Genomic DNA, 26842 nt, shown 5'->3' with positions numbered 1-26842 from the left:
TTCGTCCGTTATTGTGTTAGCCGAGATTCTCAAACGCGGATCTTCGGGTTTTTAAGGCTCCGGTCCTATGGAATAGACCAACCACGTGACCAGGGGGGGCCCTGTTGCCGCAAGGTTACCGAGTCTGCCTTGATAAGCGAGTGGTCGTGGGTTCGAATCTTAGTAGAATCAGGCCATTCGATGTTAAGTGACTTTAGCATGGGTTTATTCTCAGGCCCCTCTACATCCTTCCTACTGCATTCTGCATTTACTAGTAATGAAAGCCTCTTGCCAGGGCAAGTTATAAGAGTGGTACTCGCTTAAGGTGCGAATGAAGCCTCTTGTTCAAGGACAAATTATAGCTTGTTCCGCTTCCTGGTTATAGGAACGAGATTGGTAATGCATAAGTAGTAAGGAACATATACATACACACATACACCCCCTCACTCTGTGCTGAACTCTGCTTTACCGACCATGAAGCCTTTAGCCGGGACTGGTTATAAGAATGATACTTGCTCGAGGAGCGAATGAAGCCTCTTGTCCAAGGACAAATTGTAACTAGTCTCCGCACTTCCTGGCTCTAGAGCTAGATTGGTTGAAAAGTAGTAAGAAGTGTAGAGGGAAAAAGGGGTGAAAACACACCGACACTTTAAGCACGGATAATAAGCAGTTCGCTCGCTCTATAGCGATACTGCAATAACAACGAAGTGCGGAACAACACCTGGATAAGATCACAATAGATCAAAATGGTGGTCGTAGTGATAATACCCACATACACAAAAAAATCAGCTTACCAATGGAGCAGTTTTTGAGGTTTTTGATAATTTTTCTGTTTGGCAGCTTTCGGAAAAGCACGAAAATATGTTTTTGGAATGCTTTGAGTTGTTATCTTGCCTTGGGAACAGGCTTTCTGATTGCCATTATTGTTCTTAGCCAACTTCCGAACGGATTGAGCAGAATTCCGATGATTTCAATTGATCATTGTAGGTATCTTTTGCTCATGCTTACCGCTAGATGGACACTAAATCCCCTACGTGGCATATTTGAGGAAACTTCAAGGTTGATACAGATTTCTTGCCGTTCCGTTGTTGTTGACGGTTGATAACGGTTAATCTGAACCGGTCTTTTTAGGTGGACCAATCAGATTGCAAGGCAGTTTGACAGTAGATCGTAGACGTTCGTCGAGTGTGTTTTACAGAACATGTCTATGCTAGAGCCATCTGTGAATTTTTTTAGCTTTTTCAATGATCCATTGGCCTAGTTCTCATGGTCTCTTTTCTTCTAGCACGGCGCCCAAAGACATGTTCAAATTCAAGACTTATAGAACATTACGCTTCTCTGTGCCCCTTTACAGACTCTTTGTCGGTTTTCTGAGCCCCGTGCGGGACAGTCGGGTTGGTCAGCAGGGCTGAGCAATCAACGACATAATTCGAATTAGAACAATCAGCAAACAGCCTCCCAGGTGCGCTCCCAGATTTTGTTACGTCGTCAATAGCAAGATAATTCGTAGGGCATTAGCTGGCGGGTTTATGGGGGCCCGTAATACTACAGAGTAAATTTTTACTTTCCGCTAAATCCTCCAGAAATGTCGGAAGTAAAACGTGCCCACGCATCATACTTTCTTGGATTTCAGGGTGATATAGTCGAGTGCGAATAGCTATGGCAGATAATGCACAAGAACAGTTTTCCGCCCAAACCCAGCTGCGGCTGATCAAAACTACCTTGCAATAAGCGACGTGCTACGTACTAAGCTGACAGCTATACTTAACGGACTTCGAACTGTAGCTTACGGAAGACATACGCTCATTTTGCCTCAGACTGGCTATGAGAGATTTCCATTGTACACGTGCAGTAGTCGGAAGGCTACGGTTTGCCGGATGCCGAATGACTCTGCAGTGCAATCTATTCTCTTCAGTACGCCTGCCGTCACCAGGAATAGAGGTGTACAACGTGCTAGATGGCTCGATCAGATTCAAAAGGACTTGCGAGTGTTGAGATGCTCAGCAAATTCATGATCGGAGCGTGTACACCCGGCTCTAAACTGGAAAGTTGTGTTCTACGCTCATGACTGTCAGGAACTTTATGAACCTACTCCTCCTGCTAAGTCTACCTTCTTGCAAAGTTTTCCCCCCTTGCGAAACCCCCCTGTGCTGAATTCACCTTCCTTGGTAAGTCCTTCCCCTCCTGCTGAGTCCATCCTCCAGAAAAGTCCACCGCATCCGCTCGGTCTGCCCCCCTTGTTAAGCGTGCTCCCTGTAAAATCTACCCCCTGCAAAGTATACCCCCTGCGAGGTCTACCCATCCCTGCTAAGTTTGCTCTTCATGCTAACTTTACCATCCCTGCTAGGATCACCCCCTCCAGCTGCCTCCTGCCTACCCAATTCTTAGCCTACTTTCCATGTTAAGTCAACCCCCTTGCTAAATCTGTTCCCTCCCACTAAATTAACCTCCACCACTAGGTCTGCTCAGCCTGCTGGTTTTACACTCCTGTTAGGCCTATTTCCTCTCGCTAGGTCTGCTCCATTGCTGAATTAACTCCCTGCTAAGTCCACTAGACCCCCCCACTAGACCTATCCTCCCCACCAGGTCTGCGTCCCCTAGCTCAGTCTACCCCCACTGCCAAATCCGCGGCCTCTCCTTCTGCTAAGGCTACCCCCCAGCTAATCTTGCCCCTCTTGCTAAGCCCCGCCCCCTTGCTAAGTCCATTTTCCTTCAGGTCTACCTCCTGCAAAGTCTACCCTCCCTTCTAAGTCATCCCCCCTGCTAAATCTGTCCCCCCTGCTAAGTCTACCCGCCCGTGCAAGGTCCGCCTCTGCCAGATCTGCCACTCCCTACTGTGTCAACCTCTTCTGCTCGGTCTACCTCCCCTGCTAAGTGTAACCGCTCCTGCCAAGTCCATCCACCCTGTGACCCTGCTGCTGTGATCCCTGCTGTGATCCAACATGACCCTGCCATGTTCACTCCTACCCTGTTAAGTCTCCGTAATTTGTTGTGACTGTGGAGTTGGTGCATTGCGAGGAATGTGTAGATTTACTATCAAATATCAATATCAAAGCAATTGTTGCGAATCATTGTCGGTCGAGTTTTTGATACTATGAAAAGTTAACTCAAAGCGAAAAATGACAGTTGGTCGGTATTACCAGTCAGCCAGCGAATTTATTTAGAAGATTTTTATTTAAGCGGCTTATTGAACAAATGAAACCCTCCCTGACCGGCAGGAGAACCTGAAATATTCCTTCAATGTAAAATAAACTATTATCTTTGTTATTTTTTACCAGCACTGCAATTTTGTACTTCATATGAGGGAGTAATTGTGTTTTTATGAAGAACGATCTTTGGAAGAACTGGAAAAAATTATATGCCAACTTTGAAAAATAATTGACTCTGCAGGTGGGACTTGAACCCGCAACTCCTTATCTCGCGTCGAGTGCGTAAATCGGGGGGCAAAGAAATAATTTGTAGGACACGAGTAAATTTTTTTTATAAAATCAATTGTCTGTGGGCTCTATAGCCTGAAAAACATGAAAAATGAGTGTACGAGTTGAGTTAACACTTCTAGCACGAAATAGAAATGAGAATTCGAACAGTGGAATTTCCGAAAATCGGCAAAAAAAAAATTTCCTCTCGTTTTTGTCTTTTTTCGTAGATTTCTGCATGGGAAATAATTACGTATATATTAAAAGCAAGAATAGATTTGCTTTTCGCGTTTAAACTGTAAGTAAAAATGCCCAAAATCCATTTTTGTTGCTCGATTAAAATTAAAATTGCTTTTGTTTTTTTCCCGCACCACCACCCCCCCGCCCCCTCCTTCAGAGGCCCAACGCCAGAGGGACAAACACTTTTTAAAATATTTGTAATGGCATAATTGGATAAATACTCAACGAGAGATTAAGAGTTGTTGGTTCAACCCAAGTAACAATTTGGGTTTTATTACACTCTTATGATGGAATTTAAGACCAAAATTGGTCATGAAGACCACCATAAGAGTACAATAAAACTCACATTGTTGCTTGGGAAGTCTCACCTGAACAGTCAATTATTTTTCAAAGTATGCATGTAATTTTTCCCAGTTTTTCTAATGATCGTTCTTCACAGAAAACACATTTACTCCTTCATTTGAAATACAAAATAACTTGACCTGTATAAGTTGACATCAAAATGATAAAAGTTACACTGCAATTTATTTAGAAAATCTGAAATTTATAATTTTTTATAAACGTTTTATTTCGTGGAAACAACCAGAAAACTACATGCTGTTATAAATAGGGCTCAATATCCAGAAAACAACGAAAAGAAAGTCAATATTATCGATTACTCCATGTATACATGGGTCCCGCTGTTCCAATATTTTTCTCTATGAAGCTAGTCGAAAAAACTAGCAGTAGATAGTAGAGCTTCTCAAGCATGATGGCAATATATTTTCCGGCATGTAACCCTTGAGAATGAGCACAAGAGCATTGAGTGCACTGTATGTTTGTCCGGTACAAGTACAATAATTTAACTACATAGAAGTGTAACGTTCAGAATTTGTTAGAAATAGTGAAAAGTTACTATAAGTTAGACTTTTAGTACCTAAATAAATATCTGATAGGCAACTTGGAAATAATTATCATTCATTTTATGTTAGCTGTTTTTTATGAGTGCAGACGTGTTCAAAATACGCTTCATAGTTTTGCATGAATATTATTTTCTAATTTGTTGTTACCTTGGATTTTTCGTTTCTAATTTTACTCTATTACTATGCAAATGCCAATTATTTACTTTATTTGTATGCAACATAACTTATTCAAATGATTTCTTTAGATAATAAAGTAATTTTTAATGTAATTTAGAGTAAAGTTTACTTAGAGTGTTAAAATAACAAATTAACAAAGTGCCTCTGGGTGTCATACTATTATCTTCCCAGCAATTTATAATTGAGCCAAACGTATTCGGATCAATCGTTACTACTTTTCGTAATTATTCTGATCGGATCCGATTACTCTTGTTGCTGTCATGTTGTCTCAACGGTTCAATTAGTTGTGTTACAACACGCCAATGTCCGTTTGCCTGAAATGATTGCTCCGACCGAACACGCAGCAGTGACAATTTAGTGGGAATCTTACAAATCGGCAATGGCGAACAGCCAAACCCACTTGGCCGGGTGCCGAAATCATCGTTGTCTAGATGTTTCATTAGATATTTCCGTTGGGTTTGCTTTATTGAGCTGTTCAGCATAACTTCCTCTAGTGGCTCTGTAGCATAGGTAAGAGTGCCCCGATGTGCATAATTACGTCTCGGAAATAGAATCAGCAGTTGAGTGGTTGGAAACACGAAGCTGCCGAAAATTAATTAATTTCCATACGAAGATTGTCGGTTTTTACTGTTTGGTAAACTTTCTTAGCTGAAGCGAAGTAACAGAATATTCGACACACAAGTTGTAATGTTGAATTCTGGGTTGGGCAGTCAAAGCTTACAAAGAAGGCGGACAGAGCAGTTTCTTCCTGCTTGTATGGTACGGTCATCGTGGCATAATGTGAATGAAGAAAATGTTCAATGACAAAGAAAAAGGTTTTTGTTTTCGGCGGAACTGCCTTTTGTAGATGGTATTGTGAACATGTGATTTGTTCTGGTGATGAATGTGAAATTTTGACATATCGACTGCCGGTATGTTGAGCATAATGATTGCGTGACACCTTGGATTAATGGTGGCAATCCACAATATTATGGATGTTTAATTGATTTCCACTTGTTCTTGTAGGATCAATTAACACTTCGTGTATTGGCTTTCGATGTTGGATCGAAGCGAGTTCAGCTAGGATTGTGTAGGTGGATGATATTTAATATTCCTGAACTATCTTTCAAAAATAAATCAAAAGAGGATTTCCAAATAAGATTTCTGTTGGAAATCATTAGGGGTATTCACGTAGCGCTTCCTATGTTCCGTATATGTTCTATTCCGGGTATATACTGTCGTTATTCGCATGACGATCCCAATTTCTATGGAGATGGAACTGTTATACGAATAGCGGCAGTATTAATACGCAATACATCATATACGAAACATAGCAAGCGCTACGTTAATATCCCTATTGTTTTTAAATATTTAAATTTGTTTTTAAAGGTTGTCGGTTATCAGTAGGTAAATGTACATTTACACAAAATGCTAAGCTAGCAATGTATTTTATACGTATTAAATAAACTGGTGTTGACCAAATATATTTACCTGAACTTCCAAGGCGTGGTAGGCTACAATGAGCCCGAGTAAAATCACAGTCGATACGGATATTAACGTTTTTAAAGCAGTTGAATAAAAAGATGCCTGTTCGGGAAAAGAAAACAAAAATAAGATCATTATTAATTATTGTTATGTGATAGGGTAATGGGATGAAACTTTTCATTTTTTGGCGATTGGTGATTTAATGACATGGGAAATAAGTTTGTTCAAAGCTGTTGCACCACTGTTGCAAATCCACCTATTTGTTTGTTGCTGATAGAATTAGTTATAGGTATTTGATCCAATAATTGTAGTAGCACCCATAGTCGCGCTAATATTCATTAATAACGTATATTTTCGTTGTTTTTCGAAGCATTGTTCAAAAAGACTATAGCAATGCTCCATACTTTCTTCGGCAAAGTTGTTCGACATAAAATTTCCCATCTATACAGTATAGCTACGTTGCACGGAGACACCGTTCGATACCCTGTTTTGACGTTTATTTAAATGAAATTTCGAAAATTTTAAATTTTTGCCGAATTCAATAAGTTTTTCTAACCAAATATGACTCCAGACATGTCACCATAACTTTTTGTGTCAGATGTATCAGAAGTATCAGATCAGAATGTATCATATCCCAATGATTGTGAAAAACATACTTAAGTACCTTGTTTCATCTATTATAACATTTCTAAAAATATTTTTTTTTGAATTTACTCCTGAAAAATGCCATTTTTTCATAAAACTCAAATGTGCGACCCCAAAATCGCTGCAACCAATGTTGGCGTCATATAAAAGTTTTGTTGTGACACCCTAAGCTATTATTTGAGGGGTGAGCCCCCGGGTTTTCTGACATAGTGCTATTTTGGGACACTCTACCATAGCATGCATTGAATTTGTAGATTTAAATCATGTCGTTTTGAGCCTTGAAAAAGATATTTAAACCAAAACCATGAGAAAACATTAGTTAGTTGCCAAAGCCTATCAGGTTTTATAATGTTTTTCGTCAAGTGAATTTTATCTTATTTGATTAACATTCTGAAGAATGACTGAAGGAGACTTGAAGAAACACCCATAAAACTGCATTCTGAATAAGTGTAATTCACCTTATAAGCGGTTTTAAAGGAAACTTGATTTCTGTCCAAAAACGACGCTCCTTAAAACTTAACAATAGTTTTGAAAAAAATTTAAGGTATTCTTCTGTAAGAATGGTTTATCTTAACAATGCTGCCATAAAATTCAATTGAAACCGTATATTCTTGAAAGAGAAATCATACTCTTGAGGAAGAACATTCTAGTGTAAACAACTAATCTGTCAAAATGGGCGTTTGAACCTAGAGTAAATTGGAAAAATATTGGAATCTTTTATACGAGAATTAAGCAAAAATTTGTCCAATGTTTTGAAAACTTTTTCATATGAACGATCAGCGATTGTGACTTCGCTGAAGATCTAACAATGAAGATATCAGGAACAACTGACTATGGTGTGTTAGTAAGGATAAGCTAGGGAAGGACGGTTCCGTTGATGATGCACTAGTAGATTTGTATGAATTGGATAAATTTGGTTCGATTGTGTTTTGCCGGCGGCGGTGTGGATTTCCTCTAGACTTGTTTGTATTTTTGAAACTTTATTAGCCAGTGTATTTGTTTGGAAAATGCTTGGAGGGGTTGAAGCAGACGAGGCATATTTTCTAATAGCGATAGTAAAGATAAAGTACATTAAAAATTCTGTAGATTAAACTTTACGCATGGACGTATGGTCGTACAGTTCTCTTTTAATTTTTAAAATCAATTTATATTGATAATCAACATGACTGCTATACTTTAAAAATATTGAGCTCAATGCAAGTACATGAATCTCCAGCACAAACAATACGTTACATCGACACTTCGTTGACGTTTTCTTTGTTTATACTAGAATGGTAATCTTGCAAAAAACTTGGTGCCTTGAAGTAATTCAGTATAATCAATATATATATATAGAATGCCAGTGTCGCTGGTGTTTCATGGATATTTTGGTGGCAAACATGTTGCTGGTTCGTGTCTTGGATACGGGAACTACATTGTCAAATTGCCCAATAGAAAATTTTCCTGCCGACGAAATACTCCAAAACGACCAAATCTGGTGATTTATCCTAGGTGATTTACGGAAAAGCAGAAGGATTTTTTATTGGGTTGCCTTTTTAGTTTGATAATCAGATTCCCGTTTCGAATCGATCACTCACACATATGCGCATACAGTGTAAATACGTAATTTTCAAATGTGTGATGTTTACCACGAGCACTGCAGCGACACTGGCATTCTATATATATTGATTCTACTAGTAATTCAAACAATTCTTATTCAAGCGTAACTTGTCTTCTTCAAGAATGCAATAAGTATAGATGAACTTATCACTCTCTTGGATAAATTTTCTTTGTCTTGTGCAAGAAATGTTAGTCTAATAAGCGCTTTCTGGTTGATTTAGATAAAACCAACAAAAAATGGCGAACATGGCTGTTTTGATTACTTTTGAAATTGTAACCAATTGCAAATGGGTGTTTAAAAATATGGTTTTTACAGTTCCGTAAGTATTAAATAAATGTTTGAACATGTAAAAGGCTTTTTGCCGCAATTTGTTAAAAATTTGGTAGTTATCACTTTGGTACTTCTTCATGAAATTATAGAATTTTTTTATTGATTAAATTTTTCAATAATCTAGCAAAAATAACCGGCGCGTTAAAATTTTCTAACTTTAATGTCACAAAACATCGACAAACTGAGCATGGCACGAAAAAAATCTCATTTATAGGCAACCTAACAGCTGCTTTTATTACCATTTTTATTATCTATATCCATTTTGGAGAAGCAATATCTGTGAATGCTGTTTTCTCTTATAGCTCTTATAGTCACTTTAAAAAAGTACAAGGGTCCATGCCTAGTGGCACGGGTGCAGGCTTGAAGTAGGACTACGAATGTAGTGCAATTCGTCTCCCAATGCTAAAGCCGGTGATATTTGTATGAATCTCATATATAAATACTCAAGTTGCGCATTAAAGAATTGTGTTCTTACATGTGATACATGTTGGTGCAGATTTGGGGAATTATTTCGAACAGTTTCGGGTAGATGTAGATTATTTTTTGCAAAAATCTGGCATCCCTGGTTCCGCTACGATACGATTTGTTTCGACTACATCATGGACACGCTGCTGTTTTGTTAAGGAAGGTTGGGAACACGATTACGATTCTGCCTGGACTGGCACTGGACCGCTGGCATCTGTATTTTGTTTCGTGATGCCGTAATTTACAGCAATTCGCCATTACGCTATGAAGGTCGTCTATGGTGTGCTGGAAATGGCAAGGTCGCAGAAGTTTTACTATTTTCGCAGCTAAATAATAAACAAGTAAAGTAAAGAATGAAAGTTTCAATTTAATCATTCGTAAGCAAAATACTGCACCAGTCTGGCAGTTTTGTTTTAAATAGATCGATGTTTCGAATCCAACACCGTCGGCGTAATTTCCACTCCACACCAAACAATAATCGGCTGCTGCCGAGTTTTACCAACTTTGCCGCGTCCGGACAGGGAGATAAAATCGTAACTCTCATTATTATTTGTAACCCAAACAACGCGAAAATGATGCCGTTCGCAAAATCAATTCAACTGCTTCATATACTTATTCAGTAGTTCTTAAAAGAACTGATTGTTTTCTACCAGCTGTTAATAATACAAATCGAAGAAATTTACTGCTTGGCAGCAGTTTTTTTCGGACAGCATTCTCCGTTAAAACTTCTTTTGGCTTTGGAGTTTTCGATGCCTTTGCTATGGTCTTCATTGACTTAGTAATCTTGCTTCTCGCTAGCAAGTTTGGTAGGCGAACGAACCAGAAGCGCCAGTTCTTTGTTTGGACCAGCTTTCTCTTGTTGAAAACTAACTTCAAAGCCTTTTTCACGAATGTGTCCAACCTTGAAACGTCACAATTGTAGCTGGCGGCGATATACTTCTAGACGGCTTGCAACGAGGATCCGTTGACTCTTCGGTTTATTGGCGTCTCGCTTAGTGAAATTGGATGTCTTCGTAGCCTTATTCCGGGGAAGAACAGCTGAAGCTCAACGATTTTCGAGGGTGTTCTATAGAGCGTAAATTAAAAATAATCAAACTTTGATCCCTTTGATTCAAAGGGAATTTAATTCATAGCTCTTCTCCTATATATTTCTGTCATCCGTGTTAGGGAAGCATTGGCGTGGGAAGGCAAAAATTTTTAGCAAAAATAAAATTAAAGCAACGTCATGAGTTAGAAGACCGCATAGTGAGTCACCACATATTTAACGTTTTATAGATCAAATCAGAAGAAATTCTTCATGATTTAAAGAATCAGCGACATTTGGGAATTTAGTATACAGAAAATTTTCATCTCTTCATAAACAAATTCGTTCGTCCTAAAAAGGACGGATTGTGGTAAATTATGTGGTTGAAAATCCGTCCAGCAGAATGGCTTGAATGTTTGAAACAACACCTCCCAGGACAATGGTGACAATGGTTATCGGACAGAGCATTTTCCATTGATTCAAGCTCTTCCGCTCCCGCAACCAAATATTCTAATATAGCTGATAATAGATCGATGATCCGGTACCAACGCGTTCAGCGCACTCTACACCAAACAATGATCCGCTGCTGCTGCTGCCGCTGTGCTGCGTTTTACCAGTTTGCCGAGTCCAGTGAGGGAGATATAATCGCAACTCTCTGTCTGTTCTGTACCGTACCGATGCCAATGCGAAAATGATGCCTTTCGCCGGCTTACTTCTGATTATATACCAGAGCAAACGGCAGCAAGCTGTAACAAAGGCGGGTCAACGTAGGGCAGAGAATCATAGACACGAAAGAATGGCTGTACAACGAAACCGTACATTGTTTGAACAAAACCGGTGTCCGGTGCTTCCTTAATGAAGAGCTACCAGTTCCTGCAGAGCAACCTAATATGAAGCATCGTCTTCATGCCACCGAAAACCAGTGGAAAGGCCGCAAAGCGCGATAGGAAAAAGAAGAAGAAGCCACGCCACTAGGAGAGCAACGCTATTTTCTTTCATTTAATGCCGACAGGGATGGCACGGCCACGGGCATGGCAGACGTGCACTCACAGTTGTGTGTGGTTGTGCCGGGTGAGTTTGCCAAGCGCGCCGTCTCGGAAGGTACCAAATTTGGTACTTAAGTATACCGGCCTATAGTAAATGTATCTGGTCAGGCTTCTGTAACTATACAACAATTAGCCCTTTTTAGGGCCTAATATATAAATGAAGATGCAATTCGATTTTCTCACTAAACGCTTAGTCTCGAATTACGAAGTGGCGCAGTTTTCTTTTGCCAGATAGTGTGGCTTACTCGTTTCATGTTTTTAGAAAGAATCTTAAATTCGTATTATTTTGCATGTGTAGGTATATGAACAATTTTGTTCAGAAATATTCTTCGGAAGGTTTGTCTTAATACAGTTTAAACATGTAATTTCTGACGGGCTCATACTTCGAACGCTCATACTAAACTGCCAACAACACTTTAAAATGTGAGAAAAATCAATTTAACTGTTTCGTATACTTTTATTCAGTAGTTCTTAAAAGAACTGATTGTTTTCTACTAGATATTAGTAATGCAAATCAAGGAAATTTACATCTAGGCTACAGTTTTTTTCGGGCACCTTCTCCGCTGGAACGACTTCCTTTGACTGGGGCTTTCGGTGCGGTGCCTGCGGTGCTTTTCATTGGCTCAGTAGATTTTTGTTCGGGGGCACCCGCATATTTACTCCAGTAGTACAGCTTTAATCAGAGCCGCCTTCGCAGCAGTTAGCAAAGATATTGTTTTCGTCCGTTTTATCAACCTTGAACAAATCGGAAGCGCCTTTTCTTTTTGTTTGGACCAGCTTTTCGACAGCTAATTTCAAAACCTTTTTCACAAATGTGTCCAACCTTGGAACGTCACAATTGTGGCTAGCGGCGATTTACTTCTAACGGCTTGCAGCGAGGATCCATTGATTTTACTGGGTATTGATAGCAGGAAAAACCATATCGTTCGCTGGCGGGCGAGTCGGTGACTTCTTCGGTTTGTTGGCGTCTTGCTTGGTGAATTTGAATGTCTTCGATGCCTTATTCCGAGCAAGCAGCACCCACTGAAGCTCAACAACTTTCGAGTGGATTCTATAGAGCGTAAATTAAATACAATCAAAGGTCAGCTTAACCCATAGCTCATCTCGTATATATTTCTGTCATCTGTGCTAGGGAAGCATAGGCGTGGGAAGGCAAAAACATGTAAATAATGAAATAATGAATATACGTCTAATATTTTCTCAATTATTAAACGTCTGTTTGGGAAACATGGAATCTATTGTATTGTTATGGTTTTTTTGAAAAATTTCCAATCGATTGATACCAATATCTCTAGAATCTGTTGACGGATGACTGAGTTATAAGCGTGCAAACCATAACCACTTTTCGTTACATGTTCCCTTTTCGTTTTTTTAAAGTGCACCCCAATATAGAAATCAAAGAAGTAGTCCTACTTCAAAATTCAAGGCTGTGAAAAGTGTATGTTGTCTTGCAAGTGTACTTTGAGAAGACAACCATAAAAGCATCAACATTTGTGGTGGTTTTCTTTTAGTTTTAAGCGACTCTTGAAAATCACTAGAAATAGACATCGATAAGAAGTACAAGTTTTAAAAGGACCTTGGGAAATATTCTTGAGAACCTTCTTTAGTGTGGGCCTCCCTAGTTTTATAAGGGTTTTATGGCTCTTTTATCACAGTTTTGTAGAATTACAAGTTTTATGATCTCTTTTAAGGAGCAAATGCTGGAAATCTCTTCAAGTGCATCTTAAAATTGAATTTGTTACTTGGGCTACGTGGTCAGTGTTAAGACCGGACCGATTCGCAAAATAAAATATTGAGTGAATAACAGTAAACGATCAAACATTTTCTAAGCTACATTTTAATCTAATTAGATTGCAAGCAGTCAGAGATATGGGATGATTTCGATCTATCGATCTGCTCAATCATCACAGAGCAGTAAACATTTGGTTTTATTTGATTGATTAGTTTTCGAGTTATGAGTAAATTTGTTATTTGTTATTTGTTATTTTTATTCGAGTACTTCATCTGACTATAAATTGTCTACATGAATAAAATTGATTACAGATTATAGTAAATTAGATCTGCGTATCTCTTGCGCAAATAAGTGAGAAGTCATACCGAAATCAAAAAGTTCTTCGACTTTTGAGAACACCCTGATGCATTCCGTAATCGGTTCATTAGCTCCAAACGCGGTCCGATGAACCGGTATTTGCAGCAAGCTAGTTGAGCGTAATGTCCGCTGCGTTGCCGGAAGCCGAAAGTTAAGCTTAGATGGCAATTTTGGAGAATCTTTTTCGCCGTTGATGAGTTTAGCCACGAATATAGTCTGATGCATTTTACGCCTGAATTCGAGTGTATCGAGGTCAAGTAGACGACATCTATTCGGGTAAGGTGGCAGGTTATCAGGATGCCGCCATGGGAGATGTCGAAAAGCCAGCCGAATAAACCTTGAATTTGTATAAGAAACCCCGCCCACTCTAGAGGTAGGGAGGGATCATAATTCCCCTTCTAAAAAGGAGAGGGGTCTCAATTCACCATAGAAAAAAAATTGCCTCCAAAAACACCCACATGCCAAATTTTGTTCTATTTGCTTGATTAGTTCTCGAGTTATGAGGAAATTTGAATTTCAGTTTCATGGAAGCCCCGCCCCATCTTAAAAGGGGGAGGGGTCATAGTTCCCTTCCTAAAGAGGTTACGGGTCTCAATTCACTATAGAAAAAAATCCTGCCTCCAAAAACACCCACATTTGATTTTATTTGCTCAATTAGTTTTCTAGTTATGCAGAAATTTGTGTTTCATTTGTATGGCAGCCCCTCCTCTTAGTGAGGGATGGGTCTCTTACCATCATAAGAACCTTCCCCGGCACAAAAAACCCCTACATCCAAATTTTCACGCCGAACGGTTCAGTAGTTTTTGATTCTATAAGGAACATACGGGCAGACAAACAGAAATCCATTTTTATAGGTATAAATTTGTATGGGAGCCCCCCCTCTTAGTGGGGGAGGGCCTCTAACCATCATAAGAAACTTCCCCGGGCCCAACAACCCCTACATGCAAATTTTCACGCCGATCGGTTCAGTAGTTTTCGATTCTATAAGGAACATACGGACAGACAGACAGACAAAAATCCATTTTCATAGGTATAGATTAAATTAAAAGAAAACATATCCAATTTAATTGTACTATTATTATTTATTCTTGACAGATACGTATTTTGCCTACGACTTGCAGGCTTCGTGTTCGAAAAAAGACACTGAGGAAGCTTGCAAGTCGTAGGCGAAATACGTATCTGTTAAGAATAAATACGTGGCCCCGGGTGGGTATTTCCAGCCTATTAAGCGGTAGCCTGAACAATATTAAGGAATTACGTTGAAACTATATTTATTCGAGACAAGATTTTTATACCAGTTGATAGAATATTATTTGGTTTAATGAAACACTACTGAATTTGAGTTATAGTCGCGAGAAATGATGAAGTCGCTGCGGTTAAATTGAGCCCATTTTCTATAGTGGCATCTGTGTTTTTTAAATCCGACAGGCCGAAGCAGCCTGCACAGGGATTAGATGCTTCGCAAATCCAGATCAAAAGAGATCAGGGATGGAAAAAATCGCTTCTAGCGATCAAGATCATAGGAGCGACCAGATTCATTGACATCACTACTTGTAAGTGACAAACACTTTGTCGCGGTCCGTACACATAATGACAAACGGCATGTCAGATCATGTTCATTGCATGATTGCGTTGCGAAATATAACAGATACAGACGATTGCATTGGTTGTGTGCATCGTATGAATCGCAATACAAACAACATATGTGACCTTTTTTCTCGCAGCTAGGTAAAATGTAACACTATGATCGACTGCTGAGACTGTTTAGAGAACAAAATCTTGTGATCAACGCTAGAGATTCACTGTTTGTCATGATCTGTACGGATCGCGATCTGTGCGTGTGGCGATAACTCACAGATTTTATCAAAATCACTGATCTTCCATCCTTAAAAGAGACCGATGGATAACGTTTAGGTATTGTCTACATTCCGGGCTCATTGAAGATAATTAGTTTTGCAGTCACAACAGCTTGCTGCTATGTCTAACTAGCTATGTCAACACGATAGAAGCTTTTCAGGCGTTTCATGCCTCACATATCGGTAGTAGTGCAAATAATGCACCATATGCTGGAATTAAAAACAAAATGCAGCTAATGGCTAGTGAATGAAAATTGATTTATATTTTCATATAAGAGGGGAATTTTTGTTTTCTTTCGTTATAAAAAGAAGTAGAATTGTTCTGTGATAGCATATTCACAGCTGTTTAGTTTCTAGAATAAGTAAACGTGATCATAATTGTGTATTTTCCAAACCATCATCAAGAGCGGATACGCGTAAGCGATTGCTGCTGTTTTTTTCAGGATTACGTGCCAGTGGAAAAACAGTGGTCTTGATGTTTATTGAATAAAATTTAGCTAATTACTTAGATTTTTATGAAAATTGTTATAACACATTAAAGCCTATGAGTGCTACATTCGTTTCAGTATTGTTATATAGCGGCAAAGTTTTTGTTTGGGAAAGTGTAGCCAAAAAAGGTAATGTATGTCAAAATTAGAAGCGTGCTGGGAATATCCTCCCGTACCCTACATAGTAGAATTAAATTGGATAAGTTTTCTTTTTATTTAATTCCAGGTTTCGTATTCTACTAAAGGTGCGTTTAGATTGGCAACATTGTGGCATGCAACTTTTTCCAAACTGTTGCCTGATGCTTCCAAGCAACATAGCAACGTATAACGAATATTCAGGTGGCGACAGAAGCAACGCTTAGCAACAATTATCAACATGTCGCATTTTGCATGTTGCATTCCACATGTTGCCAAGAAATTGCCCAGTCTAAACGCACCTTAAGACGCTCCGAAAACTTCAGAAATATTTTGAATCAAATATCAATATCTGCGATCCACATGGCCTGAGGTAAAACTTAGGTTCGAATCCGTTATACAGAGATAACTCAATATAAGTCAATTCATCATTTCAAAATGTTATCTTCTATTAAATCATGGTTTTGCCCTATGTTGCGTTGTGTGTGTGACGCACACATAAAAGGGATTCCTTTACCGAGTTATGGGAATCCAGAGGATTCATCTGTTGGATTATCATACAAGAATCCTGGTTCTACAAGCACGGCATTCTGTACGAATCTTATGCAGAATTCCACCACACGATTTCAATGCGAGGAATCCCAGAGTTCTGTGCGAATTCTTTTGGTTCGTCCGGATATCTGTGTTTAAGCAAAATGAAACATAATGCGCCTCCATTGGATTATGTTGATGGAAACAGTATTTAAAATACAGTGTTGGAACAGTATATAAAATTATTACATTGAATTTGATGTGAAGAACTTGAAATCTGAAAATCTTGAGAGACACGTAGCCTAGTAAATTTGTTATTTAACTTATTTTAATTGAATATGTATTTTACAATATATCATATTGTTATTAAACAAAATAAGGAAAAAAAACCCTAGTTTCAGAGTGTGAGTGTATCATTGAATCATTTTTAAGTTGTATCAAGTTGGTAATAAAGCACTTGAATATATGCACTAATGGAATTAAAGCAACTTAAAAAATAAGAAAAACGCCAGGAATTTTGGAGTTTTTTACAATAAGTAGAAAAGAGAACACAGAATATCTCTTGTTAATTTTATTTGAAATTCTTCAAACTGTCGTCTGTAACACCGTTGCAACGCGTTACTGTTATTAAAAAGCGACACATTTTGTTATCCATAATTCAAGCATATAAAATACTTAACTGGATTAATTAACATTACAATATTCATCCAGTTGTTTTACTAACTGACGTTTAATGAATGTGAAAGTATATAACGAGTTATTGTCGTATCTGATGTGTTTGTCTAGTTCAGCAACACATTATCACACCTCAAACAATGGAAGCTATAAGCGAAGGGCAATAATTTTTACACCATGGCAATAAAATTAAAAACCAATAAACACTTCATCCATTATGCCACGTAAAGGAGAATTTTACTACCCTGCAGTTGATATGGCTTCCAGTCAGGCAGAAAGATGAGAGGCTCGTGAAACCAGTTTTACCGCTTGCATAAACCGCAGGACTCGTTCGGCATTAGATGTAAGGTATAATAGAGCACAGCAGCTATTAAGGGAAGCTCACTGGCCTGGTGGCCGCTTCTAGCATGGCGCCGCCGCCGCGCCGATGATAGCGGAGCCTAATCTGCTTAATGATAATTAAACAAGTTTAATTTTGTTTTCTAAAGTTTCGCGAATGACACAGGCGTTCGCTTATTGTTGTCACTGGTTGAAACTATTGACGGGCTTATAGCGCAAGTTGTTATGTTGTTGTCTGCTTTGGAGCTTAACCAGCACTTCTAGCTTTAATTGGTTTTATTGGGCGTTCTCAAATATAAAAATTTGCATTTCACAGTTTGCATAGCAATAACTGTGGATTACGTATTCTGATGATAAGTGGGCATGCACTATATTACGAATAATCAACGTGCCGGGTTAAACACAGCCTTCACGTTTCTGGCACAAATTAAGTACGCTCTAGTAGTAGGGATGACCTTACATGTGTACGACTGACCGAGAAGGGTAAGTATTTGTAGTAGGTACAAGCATGACATATTTAACTGACGCGATACGGTGGTGCTGTTGTGGGTTTTCTAATCACTCATACATATCAGGGCATTTCAAAATGGTAATGACGTTCCATTTGCGCTTCGCTGCATTGAAATTATGTCAGTTGTATATAGCTAAAGATAGAATTTAGAGCAAATATTTTGTCTCGATTGTCGCATAAGGCAATAATAATAGTTGACGCTAAGTTAGGTAATCTAACGAATTTCTTATCATTTATACTTAAACCAGATGAAAGATTTGCGGTACTGAATGTGTTTAATAAATAATCTGAGTTGAAAGTTACATGTTATCATTTGCATAATGCTTCCCGATAAGTCTCTGCATTCTCTCGTACACAATGCAAATTTTATTCTACGAAGTTCTTCGTACTGCATTATTTAGTTACTGCGGTATCACCGTCATTCTTGATGGGTCGTAATCCATCAATGTCAAATGCATTGTGTAAACTAAATTACTTATCTCGAAGATATTATTTCTTGTTAGGATGATTTTCTGTCATATAATATAATATTGGCAACTAACACTTTTGTTCAACTCAGTGAAACATTTATACCTAACAGAAATGAATCCTGATTTCAAAAGAGTAATTTTTAAGTAAAATTAAAGTAAAATCTAGCAACAAAATAATAAGAGCAAAAAAAGTCTATGAAATATGAATAATTTATATATGAAACATTTTCTGGAATACGAACACAGTTTTGTAAGAATTATTGTGCATTTCAAATTGACTCTCGCTTGGTGTTTCATTTGAGATTATCATTGAGATTCAAGTTATCATCTTCCAGTCCCTTCCTTTTATGTCCAGTTTGCGCTGAATTGTAGTACATTTTTGCAGTCACTTTGCTGACTAGAAAAAAAGTTTTTCATAAATTTTAAATTTCAATCTTCTAGCGAGATGTTTACAGTCCCGCTCCGGTTGAATTAGTTATTTTCATTTTCCAGCAATTTTCGCCGCTCCCGGGGTGAAACGAGATTAACCCTTGTGAGCATCCAATTAATATTGAATGATAAATTCCCAACAGTCGTTTTAAACACTACCCTAGTTACCGTTTGATTGAATTTTTGGCTCAAAGTTCATTATCAATTTCGTTGCCGGTGGATTGATGATTCAAATATTAGTCGTTGACGTTTGGTTTTACACTCCATCGTAGGAAACATGCCATTCACAAAGAGTGAAAAAAGGTTTACTTTTCACCAACCTAACCGCTATACTACATTAATAGTCGTTATAAGCTGTGATACGTTTGGTGGGGACCTTTTGCGACGGTCGAAAAAATCACCTTGTATGTTATCGGTCCCTCTGGGAACATCCGAACTGTGGACTTGCTTATAAACGATACACCTGTGCTGAGTGGACAATAATACTGGAATAGCCCTTCAGCAGGCTAATAAAAGCTTTTGTAGAACAGAAGTTTAGGATGGCGAACCAATTGACATCGCTTAATTTTTTGTGTCAAGCAGTTTTTCCCATTTTAGCCAACCTGTTTGGAGTAAGGCCTAATTCACATAACAAAAAATGAGCTTTTATAGGAATTCTATGTTTTTATGATCGAAAGAGGTGAATCGATGGAAAGCTCACTAACGTGCGGAGATCTGATTTAGTGATTTCATTCTAAATCTAGAAGGTATTTTAATTTAAGAATATACTAAATGTGCCTAGAAAGATGATTTGTTTAGGCCATTGCAAATCATTTTCAAAGTTTTAGTCACCCACCCCCACCCCCTTAGAAATTGGCTTGAAAAATCGGGGGGCAAAAAAATAATTTGTGGGATATGAGTTGAATTTTTTTTATAAAATCAATTATCTGTGGGCTCTATAGCCCGAAAAAGTCGAAAAATGAATGTACGAGTTGAGTTAACGCTTCTAGCACGAAATAGAAATGGAAGTTCAAACAATGGAATTTCCGAAACTCGGCCAAAAAAGTTTTCTTTCGTTTTTGTTTTTTTGTTCGTAGATTTTTGCATGAAAAATAACAACGTATTTATTAAAAGCAAAAATAGATTTGGTTTTCACGTTTAAACTTTAAGTAAAAGTGCCTAAAATTCATATTTTTTACGCTCGATTAAAAAATTCTCTTTGTTTTTTTCGACCAACCCACCCCCCCTTCAGTGGCCCAACACCGGAGGGGCAAAAACTTTTTTAAATATTTGTAATGGCCTTATTTATAGGGTGAAAAATACACAAGGAGTCTACAATCTAAAAAAATTGTGTTTAAAGATTTATGTTTAATTTGCTGAAAAATGATGCTCATTGAATTTTTACCAACCTCAGAATATTTTTATAGTCAATGGTCGTGAATGTGGTAGTTTTTTATATATTGAGAAAATTTAACTTGAATGTTCTTAGTTGCAAATGAAAGCTTATTGTTGCTCTAAAACTTTTTGCTATAGTATAGAGGTGAAGAGTAGATTTGTCAATAAAGTGTATGATGATAAAGACGCACACTGCATAATAATATAGCATAGCAGCGAAACGAAATGATAAGGTACAGAATAGCAAGGTACCGTTCTGTTGATAGGGAGGATCATACTCGAAAGTGGTCAGCAGAAAAGGTATTTTTGATTTTTTGTAGGAATTATAAGCATTTTTACGTGTTAAGTGTTCTTACACCGTAAACCGAAATTCTAGCATACCACGAACACCAAAAATAAAAAATTTAATGAATTGATCGGCATAGGACACAGAAATGATTAATGGATAACGATTGCAAACTTTGGCACGAGATGGCATGCTTTCCGAGAGCTGCACCAACTAGAAGAGTAGATCGCTGCTATTCAAGAAATTCGATACTTAAATTTTGAATAAACTACAAGGTACTACAACCCCAAGGGTTGTAAGAAAGGGTGACGTAGGATTGGACTATATCAGATCATTAGATCAAAGACTAATGTAAACTGCATTTCTGGCATATGTATGTTAGTGAGTAGCCTCTTACCTAACAACTCCTACCCCTACCTCCTTGTGGTACCAGCTGGGATACGTGCAACCTCGGTGGAGATCGGGTAACCAACCCCGGTGGAAACCAAGGTCGTATGCTGACAGGGGAGGAGGGCTCCTTCGAGCTACGTTGGCCCTCCGGGGATACTGTGGGGTTGGTTGCGGGCTTTGCGATTCTTCAATATAAGCATAATTAACGTGCACAGCCCTCACCTCGGAAGTACCGATGATGACAAAGACGAATTCTACGCGCAGTTGGAGCGTGAATACGACCGCTGCCCAAGACATGATGTCAAAATTATCATCGGGGACTGTAATGCTCAGGTTGGTCAGGAGGAGGAATTCAAACCGGTGATTGGACGGTTCAGCGCTCACCTGTAAACGAACGAAAACGGCCTAAGACTTGTCGACTTCGCCGCCTCCAAGAACATGGCCAAACGTCGTACCTTCTTCCAGTATAACCGCTACCATCGGTACACCTGAAGACACCCAACCAGACAGAATCACAAATCGACCACGTTATGATAGATGGTCGGCACTTTTCAGACATTATCGACGTCAGAACCTATCCGGGCGCTAACATTGAGTCGGATCACTACCTAGTGATGGTAAGGATACGTCAAAAACTATCTGTAGTAAACAACATACGATACCGGCGCCCGCCACGGTATAATCTAGCGCGACTGAAGCAACCAGAGGTCGCCGAAAAATACGCGTTGTCTTTCGAAACCGCGCTGCCGGAAGAGGGTGAGCTGGATGAAACCCCTCTTGAGGACTGTTGGAATGCCATAAAAACATCCAATAACAGCGTACCGGAGAACGTCCTAGGCCGTGTGGCACCGAATCGACGTAACGAATGGTTTGACGAGGAATGCCAGCAGATATTGGCTGAGAAGAACGCAGCGCGGGTACAAATGCTGCGTAGAGCCACCCGTCAGAATGTGGAGCGATACAAACAGAAGCGGAGGCAGCAAACCCGACTCTTCAAGGAGAAGAAGCGCCACCAAGAGGAGAACGAGTGCGAAGAACTCAAACAGCTGTACCGCTTTCACGACACACGGAAGTTCTATCAGAGACTCAACGGATCTCGCAAAGGCTTCGTGCCGCGGGCCGAAATGTGCTGAGATAAAGATGGAGGTATCTTGACTGACGACCGTGCGGTGATCGAAAGGTGGAAGCAGCACTACGATGAACACCTGAATGAGGTGCAGGCGGAAGACCATAACAGCGGAGGAAGTGACCACGTTGGTATAGCAAGCAACGAAGATGTGCCACCCCCATCGATAAGGGAAGTTAAAAAAGTTAATCACTATCCTGAATGCCGCCTACAAAGTGCTGTCCCAAGTCATCTTTCATCGACTATCGCCAATAGCCAATAGATTTGTGGGAAGTTACCAGGCCGGCTTCATGGAGGGTCGGTCTACAACGGACCAAATCTTCACCCTGCGGCAGATCCTCCAGAAGTGCCGCGAATTCCGAGTTCCCCACGCAGCACCTGTTCATCGATTTAAAAGCCGCATATGATAGCGTAAACCAACAAGAGCTATGGAAAATTTTGTACCAAAACGGCTTTCCGGGTAAGCTTACTAGGCTTATCATGGCTACGTTGCATGGGATCCAGTGCTGTGTGAGAATCTCGGGTGGATTGTCGGACCCATTCGAATCTCGCAGGGGACTACGACAAGGAGATGGTATTTCCTGCCTGCTATTCAACATTGCGCTTGAAGGTGTTACAAGACGAGCTGCTCCACAAACACTTGCGGTCGAACAATTTGAGCCCCCGTACAAAGTGCACACTGTACAAAACGCTAATTAGACCGGTTGTCCTCTACGGGCACGAAACGTGAACACTGCTAGAAGAGGACCTACGGAGCACTCGGAGTTTTCGAACGGCGGGTGCTAAGAACCATCTTTGGCGAAGTACAAGAGAACGGTGTATGGAGGTGAAGAATGAACCACGAGCTCGCGCGTCTCTACGGCGAACCAAGTATTCAGAAAGTGATTAAAGCTGGACGGATACGTTGGGCAGAACATGTTGCTAGAATGCCGGACAACTATCCTGCAAAAATGGTTTTCGCATCAAATCCGGTAGGAACAAGACGAAGAGGGGCACAGCGAGCAAGGTGGCAAGATCAGGTGGAGCGAGATCTGGCGAGCACTGGGTGCCCGCGGAACTGGAGATCAGTTGCCTTGGACCGAAACAGATGGAGAAATTATACTGCGCAGGCCTTGTCGTAAGACGTTAGGCCTATTAAGTAAGTAAGTAAGTACGTTAGTGAGTACCAAGCTGGCTTTCGTGAGTCTCACTACGATTATGTTTACTGTGTCACTAGCTAGTTTACTGTCCTTACTGAACTAGTTCCGGGAGTATAACTTGCTAACTCATCATTTGTTTGTTTATTTATTTATTTATTTATTTATTTATTTATTTACTATTTGATGGGGCTTTCAACCGTTGGTTGGTTCGCCCAAAATTTGTTTGTTGATTTCAACCTGGCGTACGATTCAGTCAAACGATAAGTTCGTTCGCTGTTCCAAATAATGCTAGAGTATGGTTTTCCGTCGAAAGTAGTTCGATATGCTGAGCGAATGTGGAAAGGAATGGGACTACCATCACGAGATAATACAGGATTCTTGATTTTGCCGATGACGTCGATATTTTCGGAATCATCCCAGAGCAGTTTAAAAGGCATAACGGGCTAAAGTTGGAAACAGCAAGATTGGGACTCGCCATCAAAACTGTCGTTACGAAGTACATGGTTGTTGTCAATTCACGTGAAAATTCGCGTCTTTTGATTTGAAAAATGCTTAGAGCCTTAGGTTTTCTGCAAGCACTGCGTTTTTAAATCGTTTGGTTCTCATTTTACAATAGGTAAAAAAGGGAAGGGGAACAAAAGCGAAACGATTTAGTACGCACTTATGATAAGAGTGTATTTCTTGAAGAAGCACAATAAGTTATTGAAACTGCCAAAATGTAAATAGCGGGGGTATCTAATAAATTAATTAAAATGCTATCGTAGGAATAACCATGCGTCTCCTTTTACAGTGAAATCAATAGATGCGATTCAGGTGAAACCATAAAAATTTTGCTCTAAGAGCTCCTCCATCCTTCGTCAGGCTCGTATAAAGAATAGAAAATCACACTTTCTAGGTCGAGGACCGGTTTCTATCAATAAGTACATAAAAGAACTTAACTATTATCTCAATTGATTTCACAGACAGCCAAAAAATTTGATTTAAAACTTTTTTTTTCCTGTGTGGACTCATCACTGCGACCAGTATAGTTGATCTATTGTGATATCGCCCGGGTGTTTTCTGTATGACCTGCACTGCATTTCTTTTTGCTATAGTCGCTATTGAATGAGCGATATGCTAATTAAATTTTATGCGTGCTTGTGTGTATCAAGGTTTACCCTTCCTTCAAAGCTTTATCTACTTTACCCACTTATTCCTCACTGCCAGTACTATCCCATATTACAGCCGTCCCTGGCGAGGACTCATTCATTCCTCTGACCAGTACACTTAACTATAGGAGGGACTTTTGCACTGTCAAGAGTGGATAAATTTAGAATTCAGCATGAAGGAAGGGTAAATGAGATGGGGGCTTAAGAATAAACCCAAGCTAAAGTCACTTGACATCGAATGGCTTGCTTCTACTCAGATTCGAACCCAAGATCACTCGTTTGTCAAAGTAGACTCGGTAACCTTGCGGCTACGGACCCCCCTGATTTAAAACTTAATTCACTTTAAATTGTGTGAGTTTAGTCAAAAGCCGCAAAGTGGTTAGTGCCACCGGAGTGAATTATGCAAACTTAAAGTCGTAGACCTACTGTTGCATTAAATGGTCCGTTCGGCACATCATGGAAACAAACCACACTCTGTGCTGTGGCCATAAATCCACCAAGCCGGGATAGCACAAACTCTACGTTCAAAGCTTTTGCTTGCAACCACACTATACCGCCGCCAATGCAGTGGTACAAAAGTTTTCCATCCAGGCAGGTGCCAGAAAAGAATCGTTCCAAATAGTTTCCATTGCGCTCAGACGCTCATTTTTAATCGTTATTTAGTGATGAGTAATGTTTTCTGAAACAGTTTAATTTTAATTTATGTAGGTATTGTTTACGCAAATTGAATAGCGAAAAAAGAAAACTGCAAAATCGTTTCTTGATATGCCAAAAACAATGCTTTCCGGGTAGTTAAATGGTGTTTTGATATATTGGTATCATATTTTACTATTGACGTGTACATAGATATTAGGGTTCAATACGCATAACTAATTTTTTGGATTTTAAAAGCAGTTTTTAAGCTCAAAACAAAAGTTATTTTCGTAAAACTGTTCTTGCTTCATTTTTTTCTAGCCAGAACTTAACGAATGTATTTTCGTGAACATTTATTTTGGACACAAAAACTACTTTTGAAATAAAAAAATCAATGATGCATGTTTGAATCTTACAATTAGTTTACCTTTTAATTTTTCTTATTTCTACCTCAGCTAGACCCTTAAAATATGTACATCGTAGCTTTTGAGAATGGTTATCGAAAACTTTCGTCAAAGTGTATGACTTTCAATTTACCACACAGTAAGCATTTGGCTGTGTGACCTCGTTATCCAACCAGAACTTTTTTTCTTCTAAATGTCTGGTTGTTCTACATTACTTTTTCATCTAACTTCAAGCTGTGTTGTCGGTTTTACGTACCTATCTGCCGGTGTGTAATGTATCTTGGACTATTTTGACAGGGCATTTCTGGTGCTGGTTTTCTCCGTCAACGGAGAAAGGAACAAAAAACTTTGCGGACACAATCTAGTGGCCCCTTCGAGAATTGTACCTAATGCAATGCCTTTTTGTGTTTGTAATTTTCGTACTTTTTTTTGATAGGGTAAACATTTTTTTCGAAGGGATTCCATAAACAGGTAACAGAATAGAAGAAAATTGCCTTGAAATATGTCTCTCTGGATTTGATGTGGTCGTTTGTGAGTTACTTTTTCCTTCATTGAGTTACAACAAATTGACAAATGTATGTGTTGTGGCATTTGGCAGCTTTACAGCGGTAGATCCGATCTCATTCATACGAGGCCAGAAGTCCTGTGTGTTTTGATTTTATGTTTTCTTTACAGCCAGCCTGAGAATCTTCTGGTTTACTCACTGTATCCATCGTTGCAATGATTGTACACAATCAATAAAAGATTTGTCTTTTCTGTCGCGGCTCGCAGCTTGTGAGTTACGCTTTACATCTTGTACTCATAGGTGATAAACATTTCGTTGATGATGCAGGTGTTTGAGACTCTCTTCTTTGATGATTATATTATAGCTAACGAGATATGCTGCAGTGTGTGTGCCAGAGTTGTTGGAATAATTTAGGACATGAAGGTATGTATATTGCGAGCGAGCAAGTAAATTTTGCTTTGGAAAAATTTGAAGAAAAACGTTTTCTTAGGTGTTGAATTTTTGTGATCACAAGTTATAAGATTTATTTAACAAGCTTAAATGTACTGGATGGTTGCCACAATGGTCTTGCCTGGTAAATCATATGATTTTGGATTTTATGTGCAAATTTTTGAACCTTTTGGAGATTTCTCAACCAAAGACGAGTATAATTTCGAAAGAAAAGTTGTCCCTGTGAAAAGTTTTTATTTGCTGATATAGAGTATGTTGCTGCTTCGTCGTAATTGCCTATTCCCGTCGTATCCAACATAAATTATTAAAAGTATCAGCATTTTTACGACATACAATGCAAAACTAGTTCTTCCCTAATATTTTAGTCTATTGTCTATCATATGCGATCAATCAAAGCGAGCTGGGATATATTTAAATGCTTTTTATCATTAACGAAGTCCTACCAGCCAAATTTCCTACGTTTTTTCGTGCGACGAAGAAGAAAATATCGACTAATCGTTTTAATTTCCGGCATTCATAAATGAAAATAACTCACGCAAGGCATTGTCGTTATTCTACAGCCAGGAAAACTTGCCT

At 39.0% G+C, this 26842-nt stretch overlaps 1 protein-coding gene across 1 annotated transcript in view; it reads right to left on the bottom strand.

Moving 5' to 3' along the window:
• Nucleotides 1-26842, bottom strand: part of LOC128738726 (small conductance calcium-activated potassium channel protein) — a 567023-nt gene that overhangs the window by 82011 nt on the left and 458170 nt on the right. The window contains exon 5 of the mRNA XM_053834053.1: nt 6185-6280. Within this exon, the coding sequence (XP_053690028.1) occupies nt 6185-6280 (96 nt within the window). The remainder of the gene's footprint in view (nt 1-6184; nt 6281-26842) is intronic.

This window comes from Sabethes cyaneus, chromosome 2 (genome assembly GCF_943734655.1).
Source record: "Sabethes cyaneus chromosome 2, idSabCyanKW18_F2, whole genome shotgun sequence".
Lineage (NCBI taxonomy): Eukaryota > Metazoa > Arthropoda > Insecta > Diptera > Culicidae > Sabethes > Sabethes cyaneus.
Note: the sequence above shows the minus strand (reverse complement) of the source record. Positions and strands in the feature narration are given on the sequence as shown.